Source organism: Miniopterus schreibersii (genome assembly GCF_964146895.1).
Source record: "Miniopterus schreibersii genome assembly, chromosome: 11".
In the NCBI taxonomy this organism is placed as follows: domain Eukaryota; kingdom Metazoa; phylum Chordata; class Mammalia; order Chiroptera; family Miniopteridae; genus Miniopterus; species Miniopterus schreibersii.
In genome coordinates, this window is record NC_138111.1 from 7836840 (window position 1) to 7858030 (window position 21191).

At 55.5% G+C, this 21191-nt stretch overlaps 1 protein-coding gene across 3 annotated transcripts in view; it reads right to left on the reverse strand.

The window, feature by feature from the left end:
* Positions 1-21191, reverse strand: part of NEK6 (NIMA related kinase 6) — a 69120-nt gene that overhangs the window by 8921 nt on the left and 39008 nt on the right. For all 3 annotated transcript variants that reach the window (XM_081150950.1, XM_081150949.1, XM_081150951.1), the window contains exons 3-8: positions 17692-17832; positions 16263-16325; positions 14038-14148; positions 11507-11615; positions 10402-10509; positions 1470-1564 (exon numbers count right to left, since the gene is read on the reverse strand). In XM_081150950.1, coding sequence (XP_081007076.1) covers positions 1470-1564; positions 10402-10509; positions 11507-11615; positions 14038-14148; positions 16263-16325; positions 17692-17832 — 627 coding nt within the window. The remainder of the gene's footprint in view (positions 1-1469; positions 1565-10401; positions 10510-11506; positions 11616-14037; positions 14149-16262; positions 16326-17691; positions 17833-21191) is intronic.

Sequence of the window (21191 nt, forward strand, 5' to 3'; positions counted from 1 at the left end):
CCGGCCACATCAGCCATGAAAGTCCCCTTCTGTGGGAGGCCCAGGGCCATTAGGTTGAGATCAGCCCTGCTGTCCCTGAGGATGTCAGTGCCCACAGGACCCACTGATTGATTTCATCGATTTCCCACTGCCGATATGTCCCTCCCAGGCTGCAAGCCGCGTGGTCCCACACACTGCCAACAAATAAATCACCCCGGCGAACCAGAGCTTCTGCGCGGGAGCCACTAACATGGAAGCTGCCTCGTTAGACATGCGTTCAGGTGCCCAAGACAAGGACCCGGAGAGCTGCCTGGCCCAGAGGCCGGGAGGCGAGCACTGCGGACCGGCTCAGATGCATCTGCCGCTAGGAGCTGGGACGCAGGCTGGGGCAGGGAGCAGGCCGGATCTCGCGTGGAAGGCGTGGTACAGGCACAGGGGGCCCGCTGCCTCCTCCCCACCGGCCCCGGGGACATGGGCACTTGTCCCACACTAGTCAGCCTGTGTGCCTGTTGGTTTATGTTTGAAGACCCTCACGGTTCACAGAGGCAGGGTGCAGCTTACGGAAATCCCAAATGCGGAATGGAAAACAAGGACACACCATCTGGACCAGGGACAATAACCACATGGGCAGGAGGACAGGGCTGAGTCCACGGGGACGGGAGCTGAGCTGCACTTGGGCTTCCTGCTGGCCAAAGTCTAGGTCCACATCAGGATGCTGCATCTCTCACCCAAATTAACATGCTTATCTGAGCTGCACACACACACACGCACACATGCACAGGCGCGCACACTAATTCAAAACAGCACCCCCTGGCCGCCTGCTAAGCAAAGGGCATTTGCTTGGTCCTGGGAGACACAGGGCAGCAGCCCCTCCCCCTCAGGATGACACCGGGCAGACGATGTCCACTTAGAGGTGGTTGGAATCCCCTGTTCAGACCCTGGCTGGGGCGTGGGTGGGTGGGCAGGATTGTTGATGGTGGAGCACTGAGCCCAGGGACAGCCAGGTCAGCACGTGACCTGGGCTTGGCTTTGTCACTGGCCTCGGCAGCCCCCGTGCCCACAGTGTTCACCAGAAGAAGTAACTGGACTTGGAGGGGCAGCTGGAGAGGATTTCAGCATGAGGTGGTCCAGGGCCTGGGTAGTGTGGACACCAGCTAGAGATACTAGAGGCTCGGGTCTCCCTCCCTCCCTCTGGAAGAGCTTCATGGCTGAAAATGGCTTGTGCTCCCCTGAGCCCCAGTCATCTGAGGCCCAAGGGTGGCTGGCTAAAATGGGCGGGGCATCTATTTGCTCACGGTGTCTCACGTCTGAGCTTACTGAGACTCAGAAATGTCCTGTCCCTCCTTCCAGGATGGCACCAGATCTGGGAATGGACCCAGATGCCACAGGCGGATATCGCCCATCCCTGGGTTCCCACACTGAGCTGGTGGGGTGCCCCCAGCCTGGCTGGATGCCCACCATGAAAACCCTACCAAGTGCCCTGAGCTCACCTCATACAGCAAACAGCCCAGAGACCAGATGTCGGACTTGAAGTTGTAGCCGTTCTCATGGATCCTCTCCGGTGACATGTAGTATGGCGTCCCCACTGAAACACAGCAAGGGAGTGGGTGCTTATTCTCTGTGCAGGGGCAGGGCACGCGAGCACAAGGGAGGGAAGGGCATGGGGCTGGCGAGAGACCCAGGCTCAGTCTCACAGGGACCCTGGGCAGCTCCTTTCCCTCTCCTCCTGTCCCCTCTTTCAAATGAGAGGGCTGGGCCAGATCGAAGGTTCCTGTGCTAGCAGGGTACTAAAAGCCCCTGGGGACAGGGACCTACCCAGACCTGAGAATCAATCTGGGGACTGGGCATCTGGGATTGGTGTTTCTGCCAACTGCCCGGGGAAGTGGGATGCAGCAGCCAAGCTCTGGGTAGCAACTGACCAACCACCACTGTTAACATTGACCAAGCATGTCATGTGTTAGCTCATTTCTGTTTCTAACAGTGCCATGAGGAGGCATCCTCATTTTACAGAAGGACTGGCCAGAGTCTGTGTAGGAAGCTGAAGTCCAGCAAGGCGGAGGCTAGCTGAGCCTGAGATGTGGCTGACCATCCTGGGAAGGAGAGACGTCTGGCACCACGGAAATGCACGGGACCCTGGGAGGACAGGCCTGTCCCTGAGCTGGACTTGGAAAGCACAGGCCCCCGAAACAGGGGTCCATCACGGCTTCAGGGTTTCATGGGCCAAACATGTTTCAGGGCAACTAAGTTTTGCCAAGTAAAGGTGCTGAAAAAATGCAAAACCCCAACTACCATTCAGTGTCACCATTATTTTAAAAAGAAAAGACACTTTCACTCTAGAAAACTCATCTCAAAATCAGGGAGCGTTTTTTACATGGAAAATGTTTAGCTGTTTGAAAGCTTTATTTTGTTTTTCTCACCTCACTGGAGATGTATGAGAGCATCTGTCGCATGGACGTGTAGAGGCTGTGAGGTGTTGGAAGCCCAGGTTCAGGTTTCCCCGGGGGTGTGACCTTGTTTACGGAGGTGTTCCCTGCGCCCTGCCTGGGGCCAGGTCACAGGTCACAATGGGCACCTAGTAAGCGTCTACTCACTGAGTCAATGAATCCATTTCACATTATCAGACAGCGCATGTCAGTGCTCACACTTGTTTCTTACAGCCCAGTGCACTGTTTCCTTAACCGATGGCTGCCCACGAGGGAGCCCTGACTTCTACTCTATCAGAGCAACCAGCACTTCTGATGGCAATAATCCCCCAACAAGGACAGCAACCACCACTGACGCACAGGGTTTGAGAACTGCGTAATCCTACGTATATTTTAGGGCTAAAGTCAGGGGCTAATTGCCATTCAGCAGAAAGAGCTGTCAGTCAACGTGCGAGTACCTGTGGGATTCTAGAAGCAAACTACAGCTTCCGGTGGCAGCGTCTTGTATATTTTGGTCATGAGGGAGCAAGAAGACAATGAACAGGCAAGTGTGAAATGGATGACTTGTCATAACCAAATCGCGGGGTGACATCCAAACAGTTCTCAGTTAACAGCGGGAACCTCAGCCCAAACTGTAAGTGATTCCAGCGCTCAGGGTGCTGTTGATGGACATGCCTAGGAGGTGAGAACCGTCTCCACACTGAAAGGCCACGTGGGGCTGACAGGATACACACAGACAGCAGGGACAGTGGGGGAAAAGAGGATCGGAGGCCCTGTCCGCAAGGAGAGACAGCAGTGCCCACTGTCTGGCTGCACTGCACCCCGAAGACCCATGGCCAAGCCCCCTCCGGGCTAGGAGTGCGGGCCAGCCCTGCCGCCTCCTGCCACACTGTCTTCCCTCTGCTCATGTCAGATCTGCCTGGGCAGATCTAAAGGACCGGCACAGTGGCCAGGCCCATCTGAAAGTGAAGGCTTTGAGTACCTGGCCCCTGCTCGAGTCCCCAACACCTGCCCTCCCCCAAACCCAACCCCAGCTTGCTCTTCAACTCATCTCTGTGCCTTTGCACATGCTGTTCCCTTCGCCTCCTGGCGAGTTCCTTCACGTCCAGTTCAACTGCCCTTCCCCTGGCCAGCGACAGCTAGCTACTCAGTGAGGACGTTGGGTCTGTCTGTGTCTTGTCACCACTTTCTCCCTCTGCCGAGGCTCTGATCCCTGCCTCAGCTCTACTTGTGGTAAAAGCCTTGGGGCCGCGGGAGAGAAAGGTTAGGGAACACACCACCCCTTCTGCCTACTTGCCGCCCGTCCACCTCCTCACTGCTCTTTCTGCTTTCACCCCGTTTTCCACTGGTTTAAGGCATGAAGGCAAACACTCAGATGTAATTTGGACTTTCTTCTAAGATGCCAGTGCTGCAGTTGCCATTGATCCAGACATCCATCAGTCTGTCCATCCATCATCCATCTGCTCATCTATCCACCCATTCAACAGTCCATCTGTCCATCCATCCGTAATTGTCCATTCATCCATCTCTACCCAATGTTAACTGAGCTCTGATGTTGTGCTGGGCCCATTGGGAGGTAGTGAGTTGCCTGTCCAAGGAAGTGTCTGGAAGGAGCCAGTTGATCAAGGAAAGGCTGGGTTGATCAGTGGCTGCAGCCAAATCCCCTGGAGGAGCTCGTTACAACTCTGGTTCCAGCCCCACACCAGCACCACAGGATAAGAACTTCCAGGGCTGGAACATGAACACCGGCACCTCACACAAGCTCCCTGGAGATGCTGGTGCACGTTACAGCTCGGGAGGAGCTGTGTAAAATTTCAACCACCCGCCAGCCCTTCAGATGCTCAGAACATCTGTGGACCAAATGAATTTATGAAGTGCTAACTGAGAGAAGTTTGGGCTGTCCCCGCTGGACACCGGGTCCCCACACCTCGGGGCAGATTCTCCAGTCCTCTGACCCTGGGGGGGAGAGTAGGGGCATGCTCCACCTTGGTCTGTGAGTCTTAAAGTTGGGGTGCTCTGCTTCATCGGAGGGGTCCTCAACTTGCTCCAGGGGTGCACAAAGCTGCAGGGGGTGAACACAGCCCCTCCTCCTGTTTTGCCGGTGTTCCCTGGGAATAAGTCTGTGAAACCGGATTTTTATACTGAGAAGTCCTCAAACATTCTGAAGCATAATGCAAAACATGCGTGAGTTTTCAAGATAAGATGAGAGACTTCAAAGAGGTTCCAAGCTTTCAGTGGGCCCTGGAGGATGTGTCCCCAAACCCCAGGGGAGCGGTGATGCTGGGGAAAGTGGGAGAGGCTGGCACGAGGAGGTGTCTGAAGGCGGCGTGGGCCTGCCCTCATCCCGCCCAGGGGGTGCTCCGCGGGCACTTGGCAGATCAGCAGCACAGCCCCACAGGGATGCTCAGACATGGAGCCAACAGCCTGTGTCTCAAATCCCCTTCCAGCAATATCCCCGTCAGACCAGTGTGCCCCCACCCTCTCTCCTCACTCACAGAGGGGGCCCAAGCTCTGCATATGAAAGAGGAGCCTAAGAAACCCTGACCTTCCCGTGTCTGTACCTAGAATGCCCAGATTTCAAACCCCGCAGATATCAGAGGAGAACTGGGGACCTCAAAGCAGAGGCTGATTAAAGGGGCCCCGCTTCCCTGAGATGCGCCACTCCTGTCAAAACAAACTTGGCCATGGTTTGAAATGCTCGCAGTGTTTGAAACAGGCTCATTAGCTATGAAAAAGGCAAAGATTCCACATGAAGGAGAGGCTGGTGTCTGTGGGCTGGGCTTCTTTCCCACACGGTGGAGTTGAAAATGGCTGGAGAAATGTAGGGTCGCCGGCGTCCATCGGCCAGGCGAGACTGGGTCCCCCTGTGGGCCCGACAGTGCGGGCTGGGGGGAGGGCGCACTGGGAGCTGCACCCGCCAGCGGGCCCGACCTGCTCCAGCCACTCGGCAGAGAACTGGGCCTCCCTCTTAGGCTGGTTTCCTTATTGGTGAAATGGAGAGGTCCAGCTCACGGTCCCTGGGTCCCTCCCCCAACCCTCAGAGCCCTGGTTTCCCACGTGGAAGATGGGGAAGGGCTCTGGGAAGGCAGGGCTGCCCACAGACCCTGGGAGGGAGAGAGTAGTGGAGAGCAGGGCAAGAACCAAGAAGGTTCTGGAACTCAGAGAGCAGTGTCTTTGGTGTTGGACAGTGTGAGCTGCACTGGTCTCTCTGTGATCCACCCCCGACATCCAACCAGGCCCCACATCCTGAGGCGTCCCCTCCCCTCTGTCCCCCTGCCTGCTGCCCTCATTCGCCTGGACAACTGACTGCTTGGTTGCCTCCTGTCCTGTCCATTCCCACCTGTCCTACCCACCAAGGCAGGGGCCCTGCCGCCTCATCCCCGACAGGAGAAAGGCCAGGTCCTCAGCCTGGCATTTGCGGCCTTTCCAGACTGTTCCTGATCCCAGCACGCCCCCCCCTCCCCCCCCCCCCCCCCCCCCCGGCTCACCTGTGTCACCGCTTATCATCAAGTCCTCCTTAAATGAACTACCAGCCGACCCCATGCTAAGCTATATACAATCCTCAGGAGAAGCAGCAACGTCAGAGAAACACTGTACTTGTAGCAGCATTGATTTAATTTCAGATTGTTTGCACTGGCACAAATATCTGCCTATTTCTAGTTCCCACACTGAGTATCTCTAATAGATGTGAAGATCGGGGGCTTGATTCTTTGACTCTGCACAGCACTGTGTTTCCAGGTATCGGGGTCCCACCCAAGATGACTCGGAGTCTCAGGTGGAAAAAAGAGGTATGAGCACGCCTCACCCTCACCTTCGCCCACCGCATCTGCATCGCAAGGGTGCTCACCTCGCCGGACCTGGTCACCTGCTCTGCGGTGACTCCCGCCCCCAGGGGCCTGGAGTGCTAAATGAGGTGATACCAGGGCAGAATTATTGGAACAGGGCTTGGTTCCTGGCGAAGACTGAATGCATTTCCATCCCCAGCCTGTAAGTTCCAGAGGACAGGGGCCTTCCCGTGAGCAGCTGGGCCTGGCACAAATCCTTCTTGAGTGAATGAGTGAACGAACAAATGAACTGTAGTTTGTATGCTAGGCCTGATCAGTTCTTCACATGCAGTCCCCTTGAGACCCTCCCCTTCTCGCTCTGGCATCAGCTTGTCTTGTTCTAACAGTTTGTATCCTTAAAAATGCCAGGGATGTGGCAGACGAGGCAGGCACCACCGGCCAGGCAGGCGTGGCCTCCCATGACCTCCTGCCCAGGTGTCAGCACTCAGAACCTGGGCTCTACCTGCTGAAACAGGTTTTCCAGGCCAGTTGTTCACAGGCATCCTGCGCTGCTGGGACAGGTGGGAGCAGGGCCAGGGACGCATCTGCACAGGGCTCTGGAACCACACTGGCAGGGTCCCCAGGGATGACTGGCCTGAGGACTGTCTGCCCACTTGGCAAATGTCCCATGGGGCCCACCTAACGCCAGGTACAGGGACACTCGTGGGAGTGCTGCCATTCAACAAGGAGAGGAGGCTCCACCCTACTTCCCTGTGGCCCACGGCTGTGAAGTTGGATGGGCTTTTCCTCCTGGAGTGGCTGGGTGCTCCGTGCCCTGGGTGTCCCTGCACCCAGAGAACTCATCAGGACCCAAGCCCACTTCCCAGCATGCAGGTTTGTGCTTGGAGAGGAACCGGCACCCTGAGGGCTCCAGTATCCACTGCCTTCCCTGAGCCTCAGTTTCCTCATCTGTCAAATGGAGATAATAAGCCTTGGTGGGATGATTTTTTTAAAAGCAAAATGTTTTTTCAAACATCTTTTAAGCCTTGCCTTCTTTGTTAACTCACCTCTTTGGTGAGTTCAGTGACTACAGAAAACTGAAATACAGGGCAGCCCTGGGAGGGGCCGAGGCAGCCTGCCCCTGGTTTCAACACGGAGCTCAGCACTGTGCCTACACACAGTGGGCCTTTCAGGATATGGTTCCACCTGTCCCCACCTATGCCACCCTGGGACTGACTCTGTCCCCTCACCAGTCTGGGGGCATCCTGAAAGCAGGGAAGGTCACCTAATCTCATGTCCTTTGTACCCAGTCCAGGGAAGGCGGCCAGGCCAAGGGTTCGCGGCCTGGGAAAGCCAGCAGGCCCTGACCCCTATACCTGACGGGGGGTCACCCCCCAACAGGACGTGAGAGGCGGTGTGAGGCCCTGCACGGCCATGGGCATGAGCCCGCCTCACTTCCACCCCTGACCCCAGCCTGAGGCCACCCTGTCACGGCTACTGAGAAGCAGGGCCTGCTCTCCCAGTCCCACAATTTGTCTTGCAGCTTCTGCCGTTGCTCGGAGCGAGACACTTGCTTGTAGCTTGTGAGCTGTGTATAGGCAAATCTTTCATTTTTCTTTCATTATGCCGGCGTGTACTGTCACTTAATTTTTATGTATGCAATCCTTCCTGACAAATATGATCTGCTGCCTGGTAATTCGTCTGACGCTCATTCTGTTCCTCGCTCTAATTACGGCTCCTATGCCTGACACCGAGGCAGCCGCTCTGCCACCGCTGGGTACCGCACCTGTCAGCCCGGCCATGGCATGACTAATGCCCTTTCATGCCAGCCTCGTGTTAGCAAATACTGAGGCGGGGTGGGGGCTGGGGGAGGGAGTGGCAGAGGGAAATGAGATTTGCATGAGCCCTGCCAGTGGGTCTGCAGCCCAGGAGAGGTGGTTGCCAGGGCAACGTGGCTGCCACCACAGCAGCCCCACGTAGTAGGTTTGCAGAGATGCATAATTCATACCCGTGTGCGGGTGAGAAGCAGCCCCACCTCCTGCATCCTTCCTGAGTCATGATCCAATGGCAATGACTTCAATCTCTCCCCAACTAATGTGTGTGCAAGACTCAGTCAGCTGCTTGCAGACTCTCGCTGTGGAAGGGGGTCTTTCTCCCGCATCTGGGCTTTGGCTCTGCACTGTCAACCTCTGTTCTGGGACCTCGACCCCAGGAGGTCTCCTTCCACCCACCATGCCATTCAGTAGCTCGGAGGCGTCAGGAAGGACAAGGCTTCCAGGGGCAGCCTTTCCCAAGTTCCAATTCCTGCTCATTAATATAATAAGTGCAGCAGTCAAGTCGATAAACTCGTGCTGTCGGTGAGCCTGTATTTCTGCCCGCTCCTAATGATGTGATTTTAACTGGCTCTGACGAGCACCGCAGTCTTCTCCCCAGCGGGACAGAGAAGGGCTGGGACCTGACTGACAGGGGACAGGAGAGAGTGGCTTTAACTCTTCCCTCTGATGGTTTCCCCTGAGTTTCGGGCTTTTTGAAGCTCTTAACCAGAGAGGCAAACAGTCCCAAACTAATAGACACACTGATTTTCACCAAGAGAAGGGTCTGAGGGGTCAGGGAAAGACAAGGTGTCCCCCAGGAGCCAGTGCGTGGCCGAGCTCCAGGGGAGGACCCAGCATCGTCTCCCAAGGCCCCTGAGCCTGGTGGAGGAAGCGTGGGCTGAGCCATGTGAGACCTGCACTCGGGGCCTGGCTCTGCCGCTATGGGACTCTGAAGTTACTCGAGCTCCCTGGATTTCAGATTCCTCATTCGCTATTTGAGGCCTGAATGAAGTGTCATAAACGCATGGGACAGTGGGTTCTTTCCTTTTTGAACAAACAGAAGACCAACAACGTGCCAGGTATCCTCCAGGGTCAGATGGAGCGGAGAGTTTCACAACAACTCCACCCACATGCACGCAAGAACACCCCCCACACACGCACACACACTCACACATGCACACACACAAGCATGCTGACACACACACTCTCACACCCCTATAAGCAGCTCAGAGCTGTTGATCTAGAGTGTTAGCACATCTCTCCTGATGGCATGCTGTGCCCTGAGAGCCTCTAAGCCACCGGGACCTATATGAACAGTGACAGTTTCCATTAGGAAAGTGTGCCTTCCAGAAAGAAGCTCCACCAGCACCAGATGCTGTGTGTGCCCACGGCCTGCCGCAGGCCCTCAGGGTCAGAGGACAGGAGACACTGGCTGGGGCCGTGCAGGGGGGCAGAGAGGAGCTGAGGACGAAGCGGTTATGAAGGGAGGTGTTCACAAGCACACAGGGAGGGGTCCTGGGCGCACCTTCCCCTGCAAACACCGCACCGAAGAGCCTGGAACTGGCTCCAGGAAGGGGGACGCCCGTCTGCCTCTGAAATGTTTGCACACTAGCCTGGTTCAATGCTGATACATCCTGTTGTAATGCACAGGGGCCCTGTGTCCGCGTTTCCCTGGAAGGCTTTGCTGGCTTCTCTAGTCCAGTTAAATGTAAAATTCTGCATCTTCTGTTGTTCCAGGTTTCGCATTCAGTTATGTAGCCAGCATGTGGGTTCTGAAGCTCAACAGTACTTCACGTGACCTGAGACACACACTGGACACGGCCTCTTTCCCCACCCAGCCCACTGCACTCCCACACTCCTGGGATGGTGCCCACCCACTGAGCTCAGTATTCAAGGCCCCACTGCCTTCTTTGCTACCCAAGGTCCTGGGGACCCTGCTCTCCAGCTCACCCAGTTCCCCTCCTTGCTGCCCCCACCAGCTCTTATTCACTCCTCACAGTCCAGCCATAATGCCACCTCCTCCTGGGAGCACTCAGCCCCCACAGCTTCAAAACTACAGTTTAAAAAACAAAGACTGGACACAGCTCAAATGTCCCCCAGCAGGAGGAGTGGGACCAAATGTGGTGCCCCATAGGCGAAACATTACGCAGCAATGAAAAAGATGGAATGACTACCGCGTACCACAACAGAGCCACGCCTCCCCGCTCCACAGACTGGGCTCAGTCATCCTTTCCTGGAAGGGGCAAGGCAGCTCGAGGACATAGGGAAGCCCCAGCCAGGACCCCTGGAGTCTCGGTTTATTCCCTCAGGTCACCGTTTTGAAGAGGTGAGTAAACCAAAGGTACTGTGGAGAGATTGTTCACATCTCTCCCATGGGCACTTGGGACTGGGGGCTGCTGGGGCACAGACAGGCCCCCTTACCTAGGGAGTGGGCGGCGGTGGTCTCAGAGCTGAAGAAGCGGCCCAGGCCAAGGTCACCGAGCTTCACAACGCCCGTGGCCGTGATGAACACATTGGCAGGCTTGATGTCTGCAGGGGAAGAAGGGGGCTGGTGTGGGATCAGAGGGACAGAGGGAGGAGGGGGCCTGGGGTTGGGGGGAGGGCAGGGAATTCCAGGTGATGGAGATCCAGCCTTTAGTCCTGCTCCCCCAGAGCAAGGCCCCAGCGCTGCCCCGCCACGGGGCCTTGGGAAACTTAGCCTGTTTCCTCACCTATAAATGGGTCTAATTTTACCTATTTCACAGGGCTGCTGTGAGGTCTAGGGCCAGGGATCTCTGTGCTCTTATTTCCTTTTTAAAAGCTATATCCTCGGGCCTAGAATAGTATCTAGCACATGGTAGGCACTGGAGAATTTATGTAACAAGGGAAGGAAAAGCTCTGTGCAGTAACTTGCACTGTTCCCCAGTGACTAGGGCAATGCCTCACAGACAGCAACACTGGTAAACACAGGTAGAATGAACGAAGAATGGAGGACTCAGTGAAGTAACCTGTGTAAAGCACCCAGCACCCTTCCTGGCACCCAGCAGGCTTCTTCTTCACAACTCAGGATGACGTCAACTTTTGGAAACATACCTTTGTAGGCGTCTCATTTTCTTTGCCCAGCCAACTCCTACTAAGACTTCAAAGCCCATATTAAAAGTTCCCTTTTCTAGGATGCCTCCTTCCCTGCCCTCCAAGGCAGAGCTGGCTGGGACTGGGTTGTCTCCCTGCGGAGCCCTTCCACCCGTCCTTGCTGCACCCCGCTCTGTGCTGGCCCCAGGCTGGTACTGGGGGCTGACGATGATGTACTGAGCATGGCCCCTGCTCCCTGGGGTCCATGTAACTATCTGGCTTTTGGTACACCCACCATGGGGAGGCTCTTGACACGGGGCACGAGGTATGGGTGGGTAGTGGAGCCCAAGGCCGCGTACATGCTCATTCGCTGACCCGACTAAGGACAGAAGATGCTCGACAGCCACTTGTTTGGGGGTACAAAGTGGTCCAACCTCCTCAGGAAAGTCTGAGGAGCCGGGGGGCACGTACGCACCTCGGTGCATCACCCGGCGGGAGTGCATGTGCTCCACGGCGCTGCACAGCTGCACAAAGTACTTCCATACCGTCCTCTCGGGGATGAGGCGCTTCTGCTTCTTGAAGTACTGCGTGGGGAGACAGACAGATGGACAGGCCCAGGTGAGGGGCTGAGCGTCAGGGCAGGTGGCGCCTGGCATGGCCACTGTGTTCACATCTCTACTTCAGCCCCGATTGCCCTCAGCACAGGACCCCTCCATCCCCCCCGGGCGCCCCAGGCTTGCGAGTTGGGCCGGGCTGGGGTGTTATTTATGCCGAGATGTTGGGTAATCCTCATTACAGCATTTAAGCGGGATGCGCAAGGCTGCGAAAGGGGATTTTCTAAATGTCACATCCAATAAGTGCTGTGTGACATTTAGTGGGGAGGCCCTGAGTCTCTGGTGGGTTTTGGGGTGGTGGAAGTTCCTGGCTTCAGCATCCACAGTAAATGCCAGCACCATGGCTGTAGCCATGATGCTTGGCGCCGAGTTTGGGGGCCCTTGGGACACAGGGTCTGGTTCCCACAGTGCCCTCCCATGCATCCCTTGGGACAGGGGTGGAAACTGAAGTTCGGGGAAGGGAGAGATTTGATTTGCCCCATCACCCCCGCCTCCCAGCTGCCAGGCTCCAGCCCCACTCCATGGATTGAGGGTTGCAAGCAGTCTGGGGTCTCCTGGGACTGACAGAACAGTGCCCTCACTGCGGGCCGCGTTCCACGTCTCTTCTCTGTTGTTTCCGTTCCTACTCCTGTCCACCCCGCCCCCCCGGCACTATTAGGCATCCAGTCTTTCTTCTAGAACGCAAAGCTGACATGTTACTCCACCATGAGTCTTAGGAAGCTTCTCAATGACCTCAGGGCAAGGTCCCAAATTCTGAGCCTGGACCAGGAGGCCCTGGGTGGTCTAATGCTTCTCCCTAACCTTAATCCCCTCTCACACACTGCTCTCCTGGACCAAACTGCTTTGTGGGCCCCCTCAATTTTGCATCCCCCTGGAGTTTTCACAAACTGCTCTGCCAGTAGACTTTGTGTCTCCCCTCAGGTCCGCTCAGGTGTCACTGCCTCCAGGAAGCCTTTCCTGCCTTGCAGGCCCTGAACATGGCCTATTCTAACTGGCTCATGACTCACTGTTCACAGCTCTGCCCCCCCATTAGAAGAGGAGCTTCCTGATGAGGTCAGCGCCCATGCTGGCAGCACCCCTCGGTCTCAGGATGGGCCTGGCACACAGTGGGTGCTGGGTGCATGCGTGTTCAGTGGGAGCGCGACATGTGAAGGAGAGACAAAGTGGGGGGCAGGGGAGAAGAAAGAACTAAGACATGATATAGCACATCTGTGCCCACCAGGGATCTGTGTGGAGATTAACATCCCTGCAAATACATTAATATGTCAACGCAAATATAAAAGCGGGTGATAACAGCTCCAGTAATGCCACTTCCCAGAGACGCCCGTATTCCTAGGAGCCAAATTTCAGAAGAGCAAGTGCCGAGCAACTGCTCAACCCCCAGTGCCTGGTGGGAGACAGAGAATCCACGTCTGGTTCCCTTCACAAGTGTGGCTGGGAGCTGGCGGGGGGGCGGGAGGGGGACTCATAAAAGTGGCCTGCAGACTCGTGTCAAGCCAGCAGGGCAGTGAAGGCCTTGAGAGAGAAGCAGAGAGTGGGGCTAAGGGCTTGGGCCTGAGGGTCCCACTTAGAGGCTGTGCTGCCTCAGGCAGGTAACTGAACCTCTCTGAGCTTTGCTATCTGAGAACAGTATGGACTCAGTGAGTGATGCTAGTGGTCAGCAGGATTGTGCCCACAGTAGGTGCTCCATCACGGGGGCTGCGATGGTCCCTGATTCCAGACTCATGTGTGCCTGGGCCTGGGTCCAAGGAGGTGGGGGTGAGGGGGTGGAGTGGTATGGGGGCTGCTGTGGAATACACAGCAAGTGACAGGCTTGGCACTGAGCCTGCTTGTGGGACTTGGCAAGTCAATTAACCTCTCGGAGACTCCTAGCCTTGGCTGCTACATGGGAATGAAGATACCCCTCAGGGGCTGGAGGAATCTCTGGGAAATCAACTTGGGGATGATATTCACAGGAGGGTCCCAGGCCTCGAAACAGAGACCTGGGCTACAGACCCGGCTCTGTCCCCACATTGCTGGGTATCCTCAGGAAAGTCTCTTAACCTTTCTGGGCTCAGTTTTCCCTCCTGTAAAATGAGGCAACTGAACCCAGGAGACACTTTCCCAGATTCTGTGAGCTGGTGGTATCTGACCTAATTAGGGTTCTGTGCCTGCTCCTTCTGTGAGGCAGGAGAAGTGGCCCATGAGCCCATGGCAGGCTGGGACCGTGGGGGTAGCCAGAGGGATTCTTTTGTCTATGGCTGGCCCTCACAGCAAATGGGGACATGGCCTGAAAGGGTACCCTCTGGGCCACGGCTGAGGCCTGTGGGCATCAGCGAGGGGGGCTGAGTGTCCCAGAGGGCTGGGACCCTGGGCAGCTCCCAGGCTGGGTCTGCCCACCAGGCACCCTCACCTTGATCATCTGCGAGAGGTCACCCGCGTCGGCCAGCTCCAGCACAATGTTCAGCTCGTTGTCCTCAATAAATGAGTCCAAATACTTGATAATGTTCGGATGGTTCAGTTGCTACCCAAGGAGAGAAAGGGAGAGGGAGGCAGAGTGAATGAGAGATGGTATAGCCCCAGCGCCTGCCCCGGGCTGGCACCCAGCTGGCACCCACTGACAGGGCCCTGGCATTTGCTGGAGAGGTGAGTGTCTTATGGATAAGGCCTGTGCTTCGGAGTCAAGCAGAGCTGGGTGACATTGGGAAAGTCATTTTGCATCTCTGAGTTTCAGTTTCCTCATCTGTAAAATGGGCATAATGCTGTGAAGATCAGGTGGAGTAATACCCTTGAAATGTCCAACAAAGTGACCAGAGGGAGGCAGGGCTGAGAGCAAAAGACCCATCGATGTAAGGTCCCTTCTTCTTGGACTCTCTGCACTTGTGGCCTTTCGGATCTGCCTTCCCTGCTGGGCTGCATCCCCTGTGCTCACAACCTGTGCCGAATCCATGAACACATGAATCTATGCCTTTCTGCCCCATGTACCATAGCCTCTGCACTGGGAGGTCCTGGCATGAACAGTATGGCCAATGTCGCCCAGCAGCCCCTCTGAGAACCGTGTTTCCCTTTGTTTTGTAGGAAACACCTCCTGCCCTGGCACATCCTGTTGACTTCCCATGGGCAGGCCGGGAGCTGGATCAGCGTTCTGGGAAGGGGTTGGCGTTGCCCAGCCATGACCGGGGGGCTGCCTCTGGCTGAGCACCCAGCACACACCAGCGTACACTGAGCTACTCCAGCTTCTTCTGATTCTCCAAACCTCTGAAGATGGCCCTGTTGTCATCACCCCCTTGTACAGATGAGGGAATTGAAGCCCTGAGAAGTTAACAGCCTGCCCACGGCCACACAGCTAGTGAGCAAAGGGTGCGCTCGCCTCCGAAGCCCACGGTCCTTGGCACTCAGCTGCACCGCCTGGGGAAGACAGAGCCCTGCCCGCGGCTGGCCTGGTTCACACCACGCTGGGCTGCTTCGCCAAAGGGGCTGCGCTCACATGCCTCTGCACCCAGGGACCCTCAACAGGCAGGCTCAGCCCACATGGATGTACAATTCCTTACTCGATGTGGATGGCACACGTGTTCTTAGCCACGAGTGGGTGACTAGGACTGCTATTTCCCAGGGCTGGTGATCAGGAAGAGTCTCCAAATCACAACAGGGTTCCAGAGGTGACCATTATGTAATATTTTAAAATGTTATTTGAAAGGTATTTTTGACCTGTATAGTTGGAGTTAAGGACAGCTCCCTACAAGCCTCCCTGCTCCAGCCTCATCACCGTGATGTGTCATTACCACATTTAAGTCCTCAGATGGCATTTGAGGCCACCACAATACTGGCCTCCAATCCACATTGTCAGGGTTCCTGTGGCAGGCTCATCTCAGCCTCAGGTTCTGGAACGGAGCTGGGCCCCAGCCTCTGCAGGGCTTCCCCTGGACTCCATGGCCTCTGAGTTGGCCAGCATCACCCTGCATGGTCACCATCTAGGAGTCCCCAATGACAGGGCCCAGGCCTGAGCGTCCAGAGCAGGGCTCAGTGGATTAACTGTTAACCTGAAATTCTGCAGCTGTGGCTTCCAAGAGTATCACTGCCACCAGCAGCCCCACTTTAAGAAGCTACCAAGCAAGCTCTCCTGTTTTGTGGAAAGGGAGGAAGGTATGGAGCAAGCACCTACTGTGTGCTCTACTGCACCAGGCCCTCTTTAGATATTATTTTATTTAATTCTCTCAATCTGCCTACATTTTATGAGGCAGATGTTCTCACCATTAAGCAGACGCTCAGGGAGATTAAATCACTTGCTTAAAGCCACATAGTTCATAAACAAAAACATTAGGATTTGAACCCAGGTTCTTGGGCCTCCAAAGCTCCCCCTTCTCTGTCACTTCTGAGATCCCAGCGGAATCCTACCTTGGGGAGTAGGGGGGGATCCCCAGCACAGAGCTGCGCCAGGCCAGGGCCAAGTCAAGTCCAGAATGTCCCATAATCTCTGACTCTAGGGAGCCAATGCAGATGCTAGCGGGGCTGAGGAAAGACCACAGACCTCACCACCATCCCCACCCTGCACGCCTCACCCCGGACAGGCCTGGCATGTCTGTCCAGTCAGCCCAGTTCCAGTTGAACCGTGGGGACCATCCCGCTCAGGGCACTCACCTTCAGGAGGCCGATCTCCTTGACGCAGTCCTGCCTGGCCTTGGCATCCATCATCTCAAATATCTTGGGTGAGAGGAAAAAGGAAACAGGATGGTTAAAACCCAGCTCCCAGCGTCCTGGTTCAGCCATTTCCATGCCCAGGGACCCTACCTTGTGAGGACAACAGTTCTGCTTAGTGGGCCCCCACCATGTGCCAGCAGGCGCCATGCTGACCACTTTAACCTGAATCCTCAGAGTGACTCCCACGAGGCCGGAATTATTGTTGCCGACTTACAGAGGAGGAGACTGAGGCTCAGAGAAGTCCAGTGACTTGCTGAGGTCACACACTGGTTAGTGGCAGGCCAGGAAACACACTCAGAGCCTCAGTCTTCACTTCTGTAAATGGGGCCAACAGCCTGAGCTCTAAAGAGTAAGAAGATGAGGTATAGCCCCCGACCCCTCAACCCCTCCTGCCCCTGCCCTCCAGTGCTCACTCTGGGTGGGTGCTCCCAGCACCTCTGGCTTACAGGAACACACGGATGGTCAATAAGCCAGGAGCCTCACCACAAAACTCATCATGGCACAAATAAACCGATACAGAGAGAGCCCAGGCGAGCCCCTCCTTGGAAAACAAAGGGCAGAATGTGGGCCTTTTCTGAACAGAGGAGCCTGTTTCCCCTCCAGCGACCTGAAGCCACGTGTGAGTCACAGATCTACAAGAAACCAGTGATGCCGAGACCGTCCAGCTGGAAGTCTTCGCCCGGCACCCACCCAGTGGCTGAGTGTGAGCTGCCGTCTCTCTCCTGCCCAGGCTGCTCCTCTCCTGCCTCCTCTGCCCAGGCTGCTAATCTTGCTGAGGGATTCAGGAAGCTCTGCTGAAGGAGGAAAACCATTTCCTGCAGCAAAGCAGCATTCAAATGGACCCAGTGGCTCTTAATGAAATGCCTCCTGGCCAGAGTTTGCTGCTTAAAACCATCCATTCAACCCCCTTCTGCCATTTAGAAAGGATGCGGAGGTCAGGAAGGGCACTCAGGCCCAGAACGGACCAGCAAGTGCAGGCAACAGGGTCAGTGGGTCTTAGCTCTTTCTGTGGGTCTGGGGAGTTATGCCCAGCCCTGCACTGTTTTCCTCATCTGAGCAATGGGATGCTAGTCCCTGCCCAGGGCTGTTGTCAAGGTTCTGTGAGTGTCTAGCAGGACCCAGTGCACAGTAGGTGTTCAGAGCACGCTCTTCCCCCCCCCCCCCATTTATGGCTCACACTGAGCTTGCAGGCGTCTGATTCTCTCCATAGCCCAGTGAGTTGGGTACTAATTTCCCTCATTTATAGAGGAAGGGCAGGGAGGAGAAGGGAGGTAAGAGGATGGAAGGAGGGACTGCCCAGGGCCACAATGTGTAGACACAGAAGTCAGCTCCTGCAAGACTACTTTGACCCATGGGGTCGCTGGCTCACCTGCACCTTCTTCAGAGCCACCGTCTTCCTGTCCAGCAGGCAGGTGGCCTTGTACACCTCGCTGAACTGCCCTCGGCCAATCTTCTTCTCGATCTGGAAGTCTGCCAGTGAGCAGCGAAAAGACAGGGTGCTCGGGTGCCTCTGGAGGGGACAGACAGAGGGCATCAGTGTCCAGCCCGGCCGAGGTGGAGACTGCTGCCCTTTCCCAGCGCCCCTCTAAGATGAAGGAGGGACTCTGATGGCCAACCCCACTGTCAGAGCCTCAATGGCCCCCCCCGCACTTCCCACACCCGCCCCATGTGATCCCGACAGTGACCCCACTCTGCAGATGAGAAACCGAGGCTGCTGGTTTCCTCCACAGCACATATCACCTCCCTTCATGATCTGATCACTGGCTTGTTTGCCGGGTTCCGTCTGTCTCTTACCTCCTCCCCAACCATGGACATCTCCAAAAGTGGGCTCCCATCTTAGTCCCCTGCATGTCCCCTGAGCTAAGGCTCTGCCCTGCTCAGAGCAAGTGCTGGGGCATGTTTGTTGAACGACACAATGGAATGTGTTCAGCACAGCCTGGTGCACAGTGGGACTTTGTGGCCCATCCACGGTCATTTCTATGAGTGCGGCTGAGATCACACACCCTCAAAAAAAGACACACACCCTCAACTTCCTCAGCACCTGGAGGACACACACATATTCATGAAAATGATGACATGCTACCATTTATTAGGACCTACTATGTGTCAGTTACTGTGCTGGCTGCTTAGACAGATTTTATGACTTAAATGTTCTAACAGCCTTGTAAAGCAAGGCTTATTAGCCCTATTTTATAAATAAGAAAGCCAGTCAGTGGGGAGATGGGACTTGAACATCCTGACAATCTAGAGCCAGCTGTACTGCTGGGTGACATGGGGCAGGGTCTCTCTGCTCTCTGGGCCTCAATGTTCCTCCTGGGACTTGAAGTGTTTGAAGGATGCGATCTCCAAAGGTCTTTGTGCTGGTAACACTGGGCTGCTTCTGCCCAGGATGAGTGGCTGGAGTCCCCTGCACTCTCCACCCACCCTGGGGGGATGTGCCCCAGAGGCCAGGCTGCCCAGCTCCACAGCTTCCAGGAAGCTCCCAAAGGACATGGGTGACATCCCCGTCAGCATTGCTGACACTCCGCTGCACATCTGCATATGCGATGACCCAGATTTGCATTTCCTGTCACAACCCATTCGACCTAATTAGAGGAATGAGCTCCTGCGGTGGCGCAGGTTACTCAGGCAGCAGCACCCGGTGAGGGTTCCTCGCAGGGGTTGGGCTGGGGTCTGTCGCCCGGGTGGCCTCTGCTCTGGTGGAGGCCACTGCGGGACACAGGGCTCCTGGGCGCTGCCTAAGCCAGCAGAGTCGATCCCGATTTAACTCGGGGGCTGTGAGTGGAAAGGGAAAAGGTGAACTGAATTCTTGCCCTGAAAGGCCAGGCCTCTCTCTGCTGCCACCTCCAGGGCCTCCCTGTCCTGGGTCAGCCCTGGGCAGGTGCCACTCTTGCCCTTGTAGCCGAATGAGGTTATCTATACCTTGGATGGGTAATACCAGCCTCAGAACTCCCTGAGGGTCTCAGGAGATGATGTTGGTGAAAGGGGTTCCAGGAGCTCTAAGCTGCTGGGCAAACGTGGGGCTAGCCCCAGACAACTCACACTGCAGTGGCTGACAGCAATAATCCCAATGGCCCTTCTGAAAACTGCTCCTCTAATGCTACAGTCCCGATAGGTCTAGGGCCCCGCGATGGCTCCTGGAGAAAATGAACACAACTCCTGGGGCCCAGGTTGGCAGAGAGGCTGAGACACTGACACTGGGGCCCAGAGTTGGATTCAAGTCCAAGTTCTGCCACTTCCTGGCTGTGAGCCTTGGGCAAGCCCTCTGGGCCTCAGTTTCCTTATCTGTAAAACTGAGATAATGACAGTACCCCCTTCAGAGGGTGGCCAGGGGGTTAAACAGGTTAACGAATGAAAGCACCCCGCACATAGGAAATGCTGTGTGTTGTTATGATTGGTATTGGCGTCTGAGATGTCTACAGCAAGCGGAACCTACTTCCTAGGGGGCTGGGGATGAACTGAGGCGGGGTGTGTACAGTGCCTGGCCCAGGTCGCCAGCGCAGGGCATTTCACTGTTGCTATCAACGATGCCACCATCCACATCCCCACCGAGGGTCTGCACTGATGGCATGTACAGCTCTGGGCTCTGTAGCTGTGAAAACTAAACTGAATTTTACACCATAAGGATAAGATCAATGGCATAAATTTCCACGATGTGGGGTGCCATGCTGGATGTTTAGAGTTTTCCATCTCACGCAGTCTTCATGGCCCCATTCCACAGATGAGAAAACTGAGTCGCAGAGAGGTCATTGACCCAGTGTCACCAGGCTATAGGAGAGGAGTGAGGCTGGCCTGCCTCTGCAGCCTTCTGACTTCACTGTCCCCTGAGGGAGTCATCTGGGACTGTTTGCCAAGGGACTGTGCTCCCCTTGCCTCGCTGTGCCGTGGGCACCGAGGCCATTTCTGAAGCCTCATTCCTCTTCCTCCGGGGGGAGCCCTTTAGTTCTCCCCCAAAGGTAGAGGAGATGGGGCGCAGGGCTGGGTAGGCAGCAGGGGTGCTGGCCCAGGCTCTGCTGCCAGCTGCAGGGGGCCCGAGGGAGGAGGCCTGTGATGCCCAGGAGGTTGTGCCATCTCATAGAGAAGAGGGGCCTCTGGAAATAACTCTAGAGGCCTGGCTAAGGAACCAAGAAGTGGCCTCTATCCCCAATCCCACTCTCCCATGAAATGCTGCCAGCCTTCTCAAGTGAAACCTGGACATACGGGGAGGGTGTATCTTGAACACCCCCACCCAGGAAGCTTGGACAAACCCAGCTTTCGTCTCCAAGTCAGATCAAATTAGGCCACAAATGCCCCCCACCCTGTGCTAATTTGAGTTTAAAATGTTTGAACCACAATAAGCCTCGACCATGGACAAATTCTTTTAAAAAAAACACACAAAAAAACCAGGAGCATAAAATTACATGTTAAAAGAATAAAAATGCATTCGCCCAATTAATTTTCTGAAATCTCATTAAAAAATTTAGCCTGACTAAGTCAGACTTCTGACCTGAATTTTAATCATCTTTACACTGGATGGGTCCTTTTCCCCCTGATATATGCAATGCATCATTAATTTTAAGGCAACCGTTTCTATGATTTTGAAACGCACACTTCATCAGAATGACATTTCCTATAAACAAAGTTCACCTTTAAAGACATCTGACACTGTGTGTAAGGACTTCTAATGGATCCGGGATATGTGTATTTGGAGACGTGTTTTAAATCCGCGCTGCACAAAGGGGCATGATTTACAAAGAGTCCATATTGTCGGGCTCTTCACCAGGCCAACCCCACTCGGCATCTCACCATCTGGCTAATTGCAAACTCGAGACGGCGCCTATGGGGCCACATGACTGGAGTGACTCCGGCTCTGCTCCTTCACAGCCAACG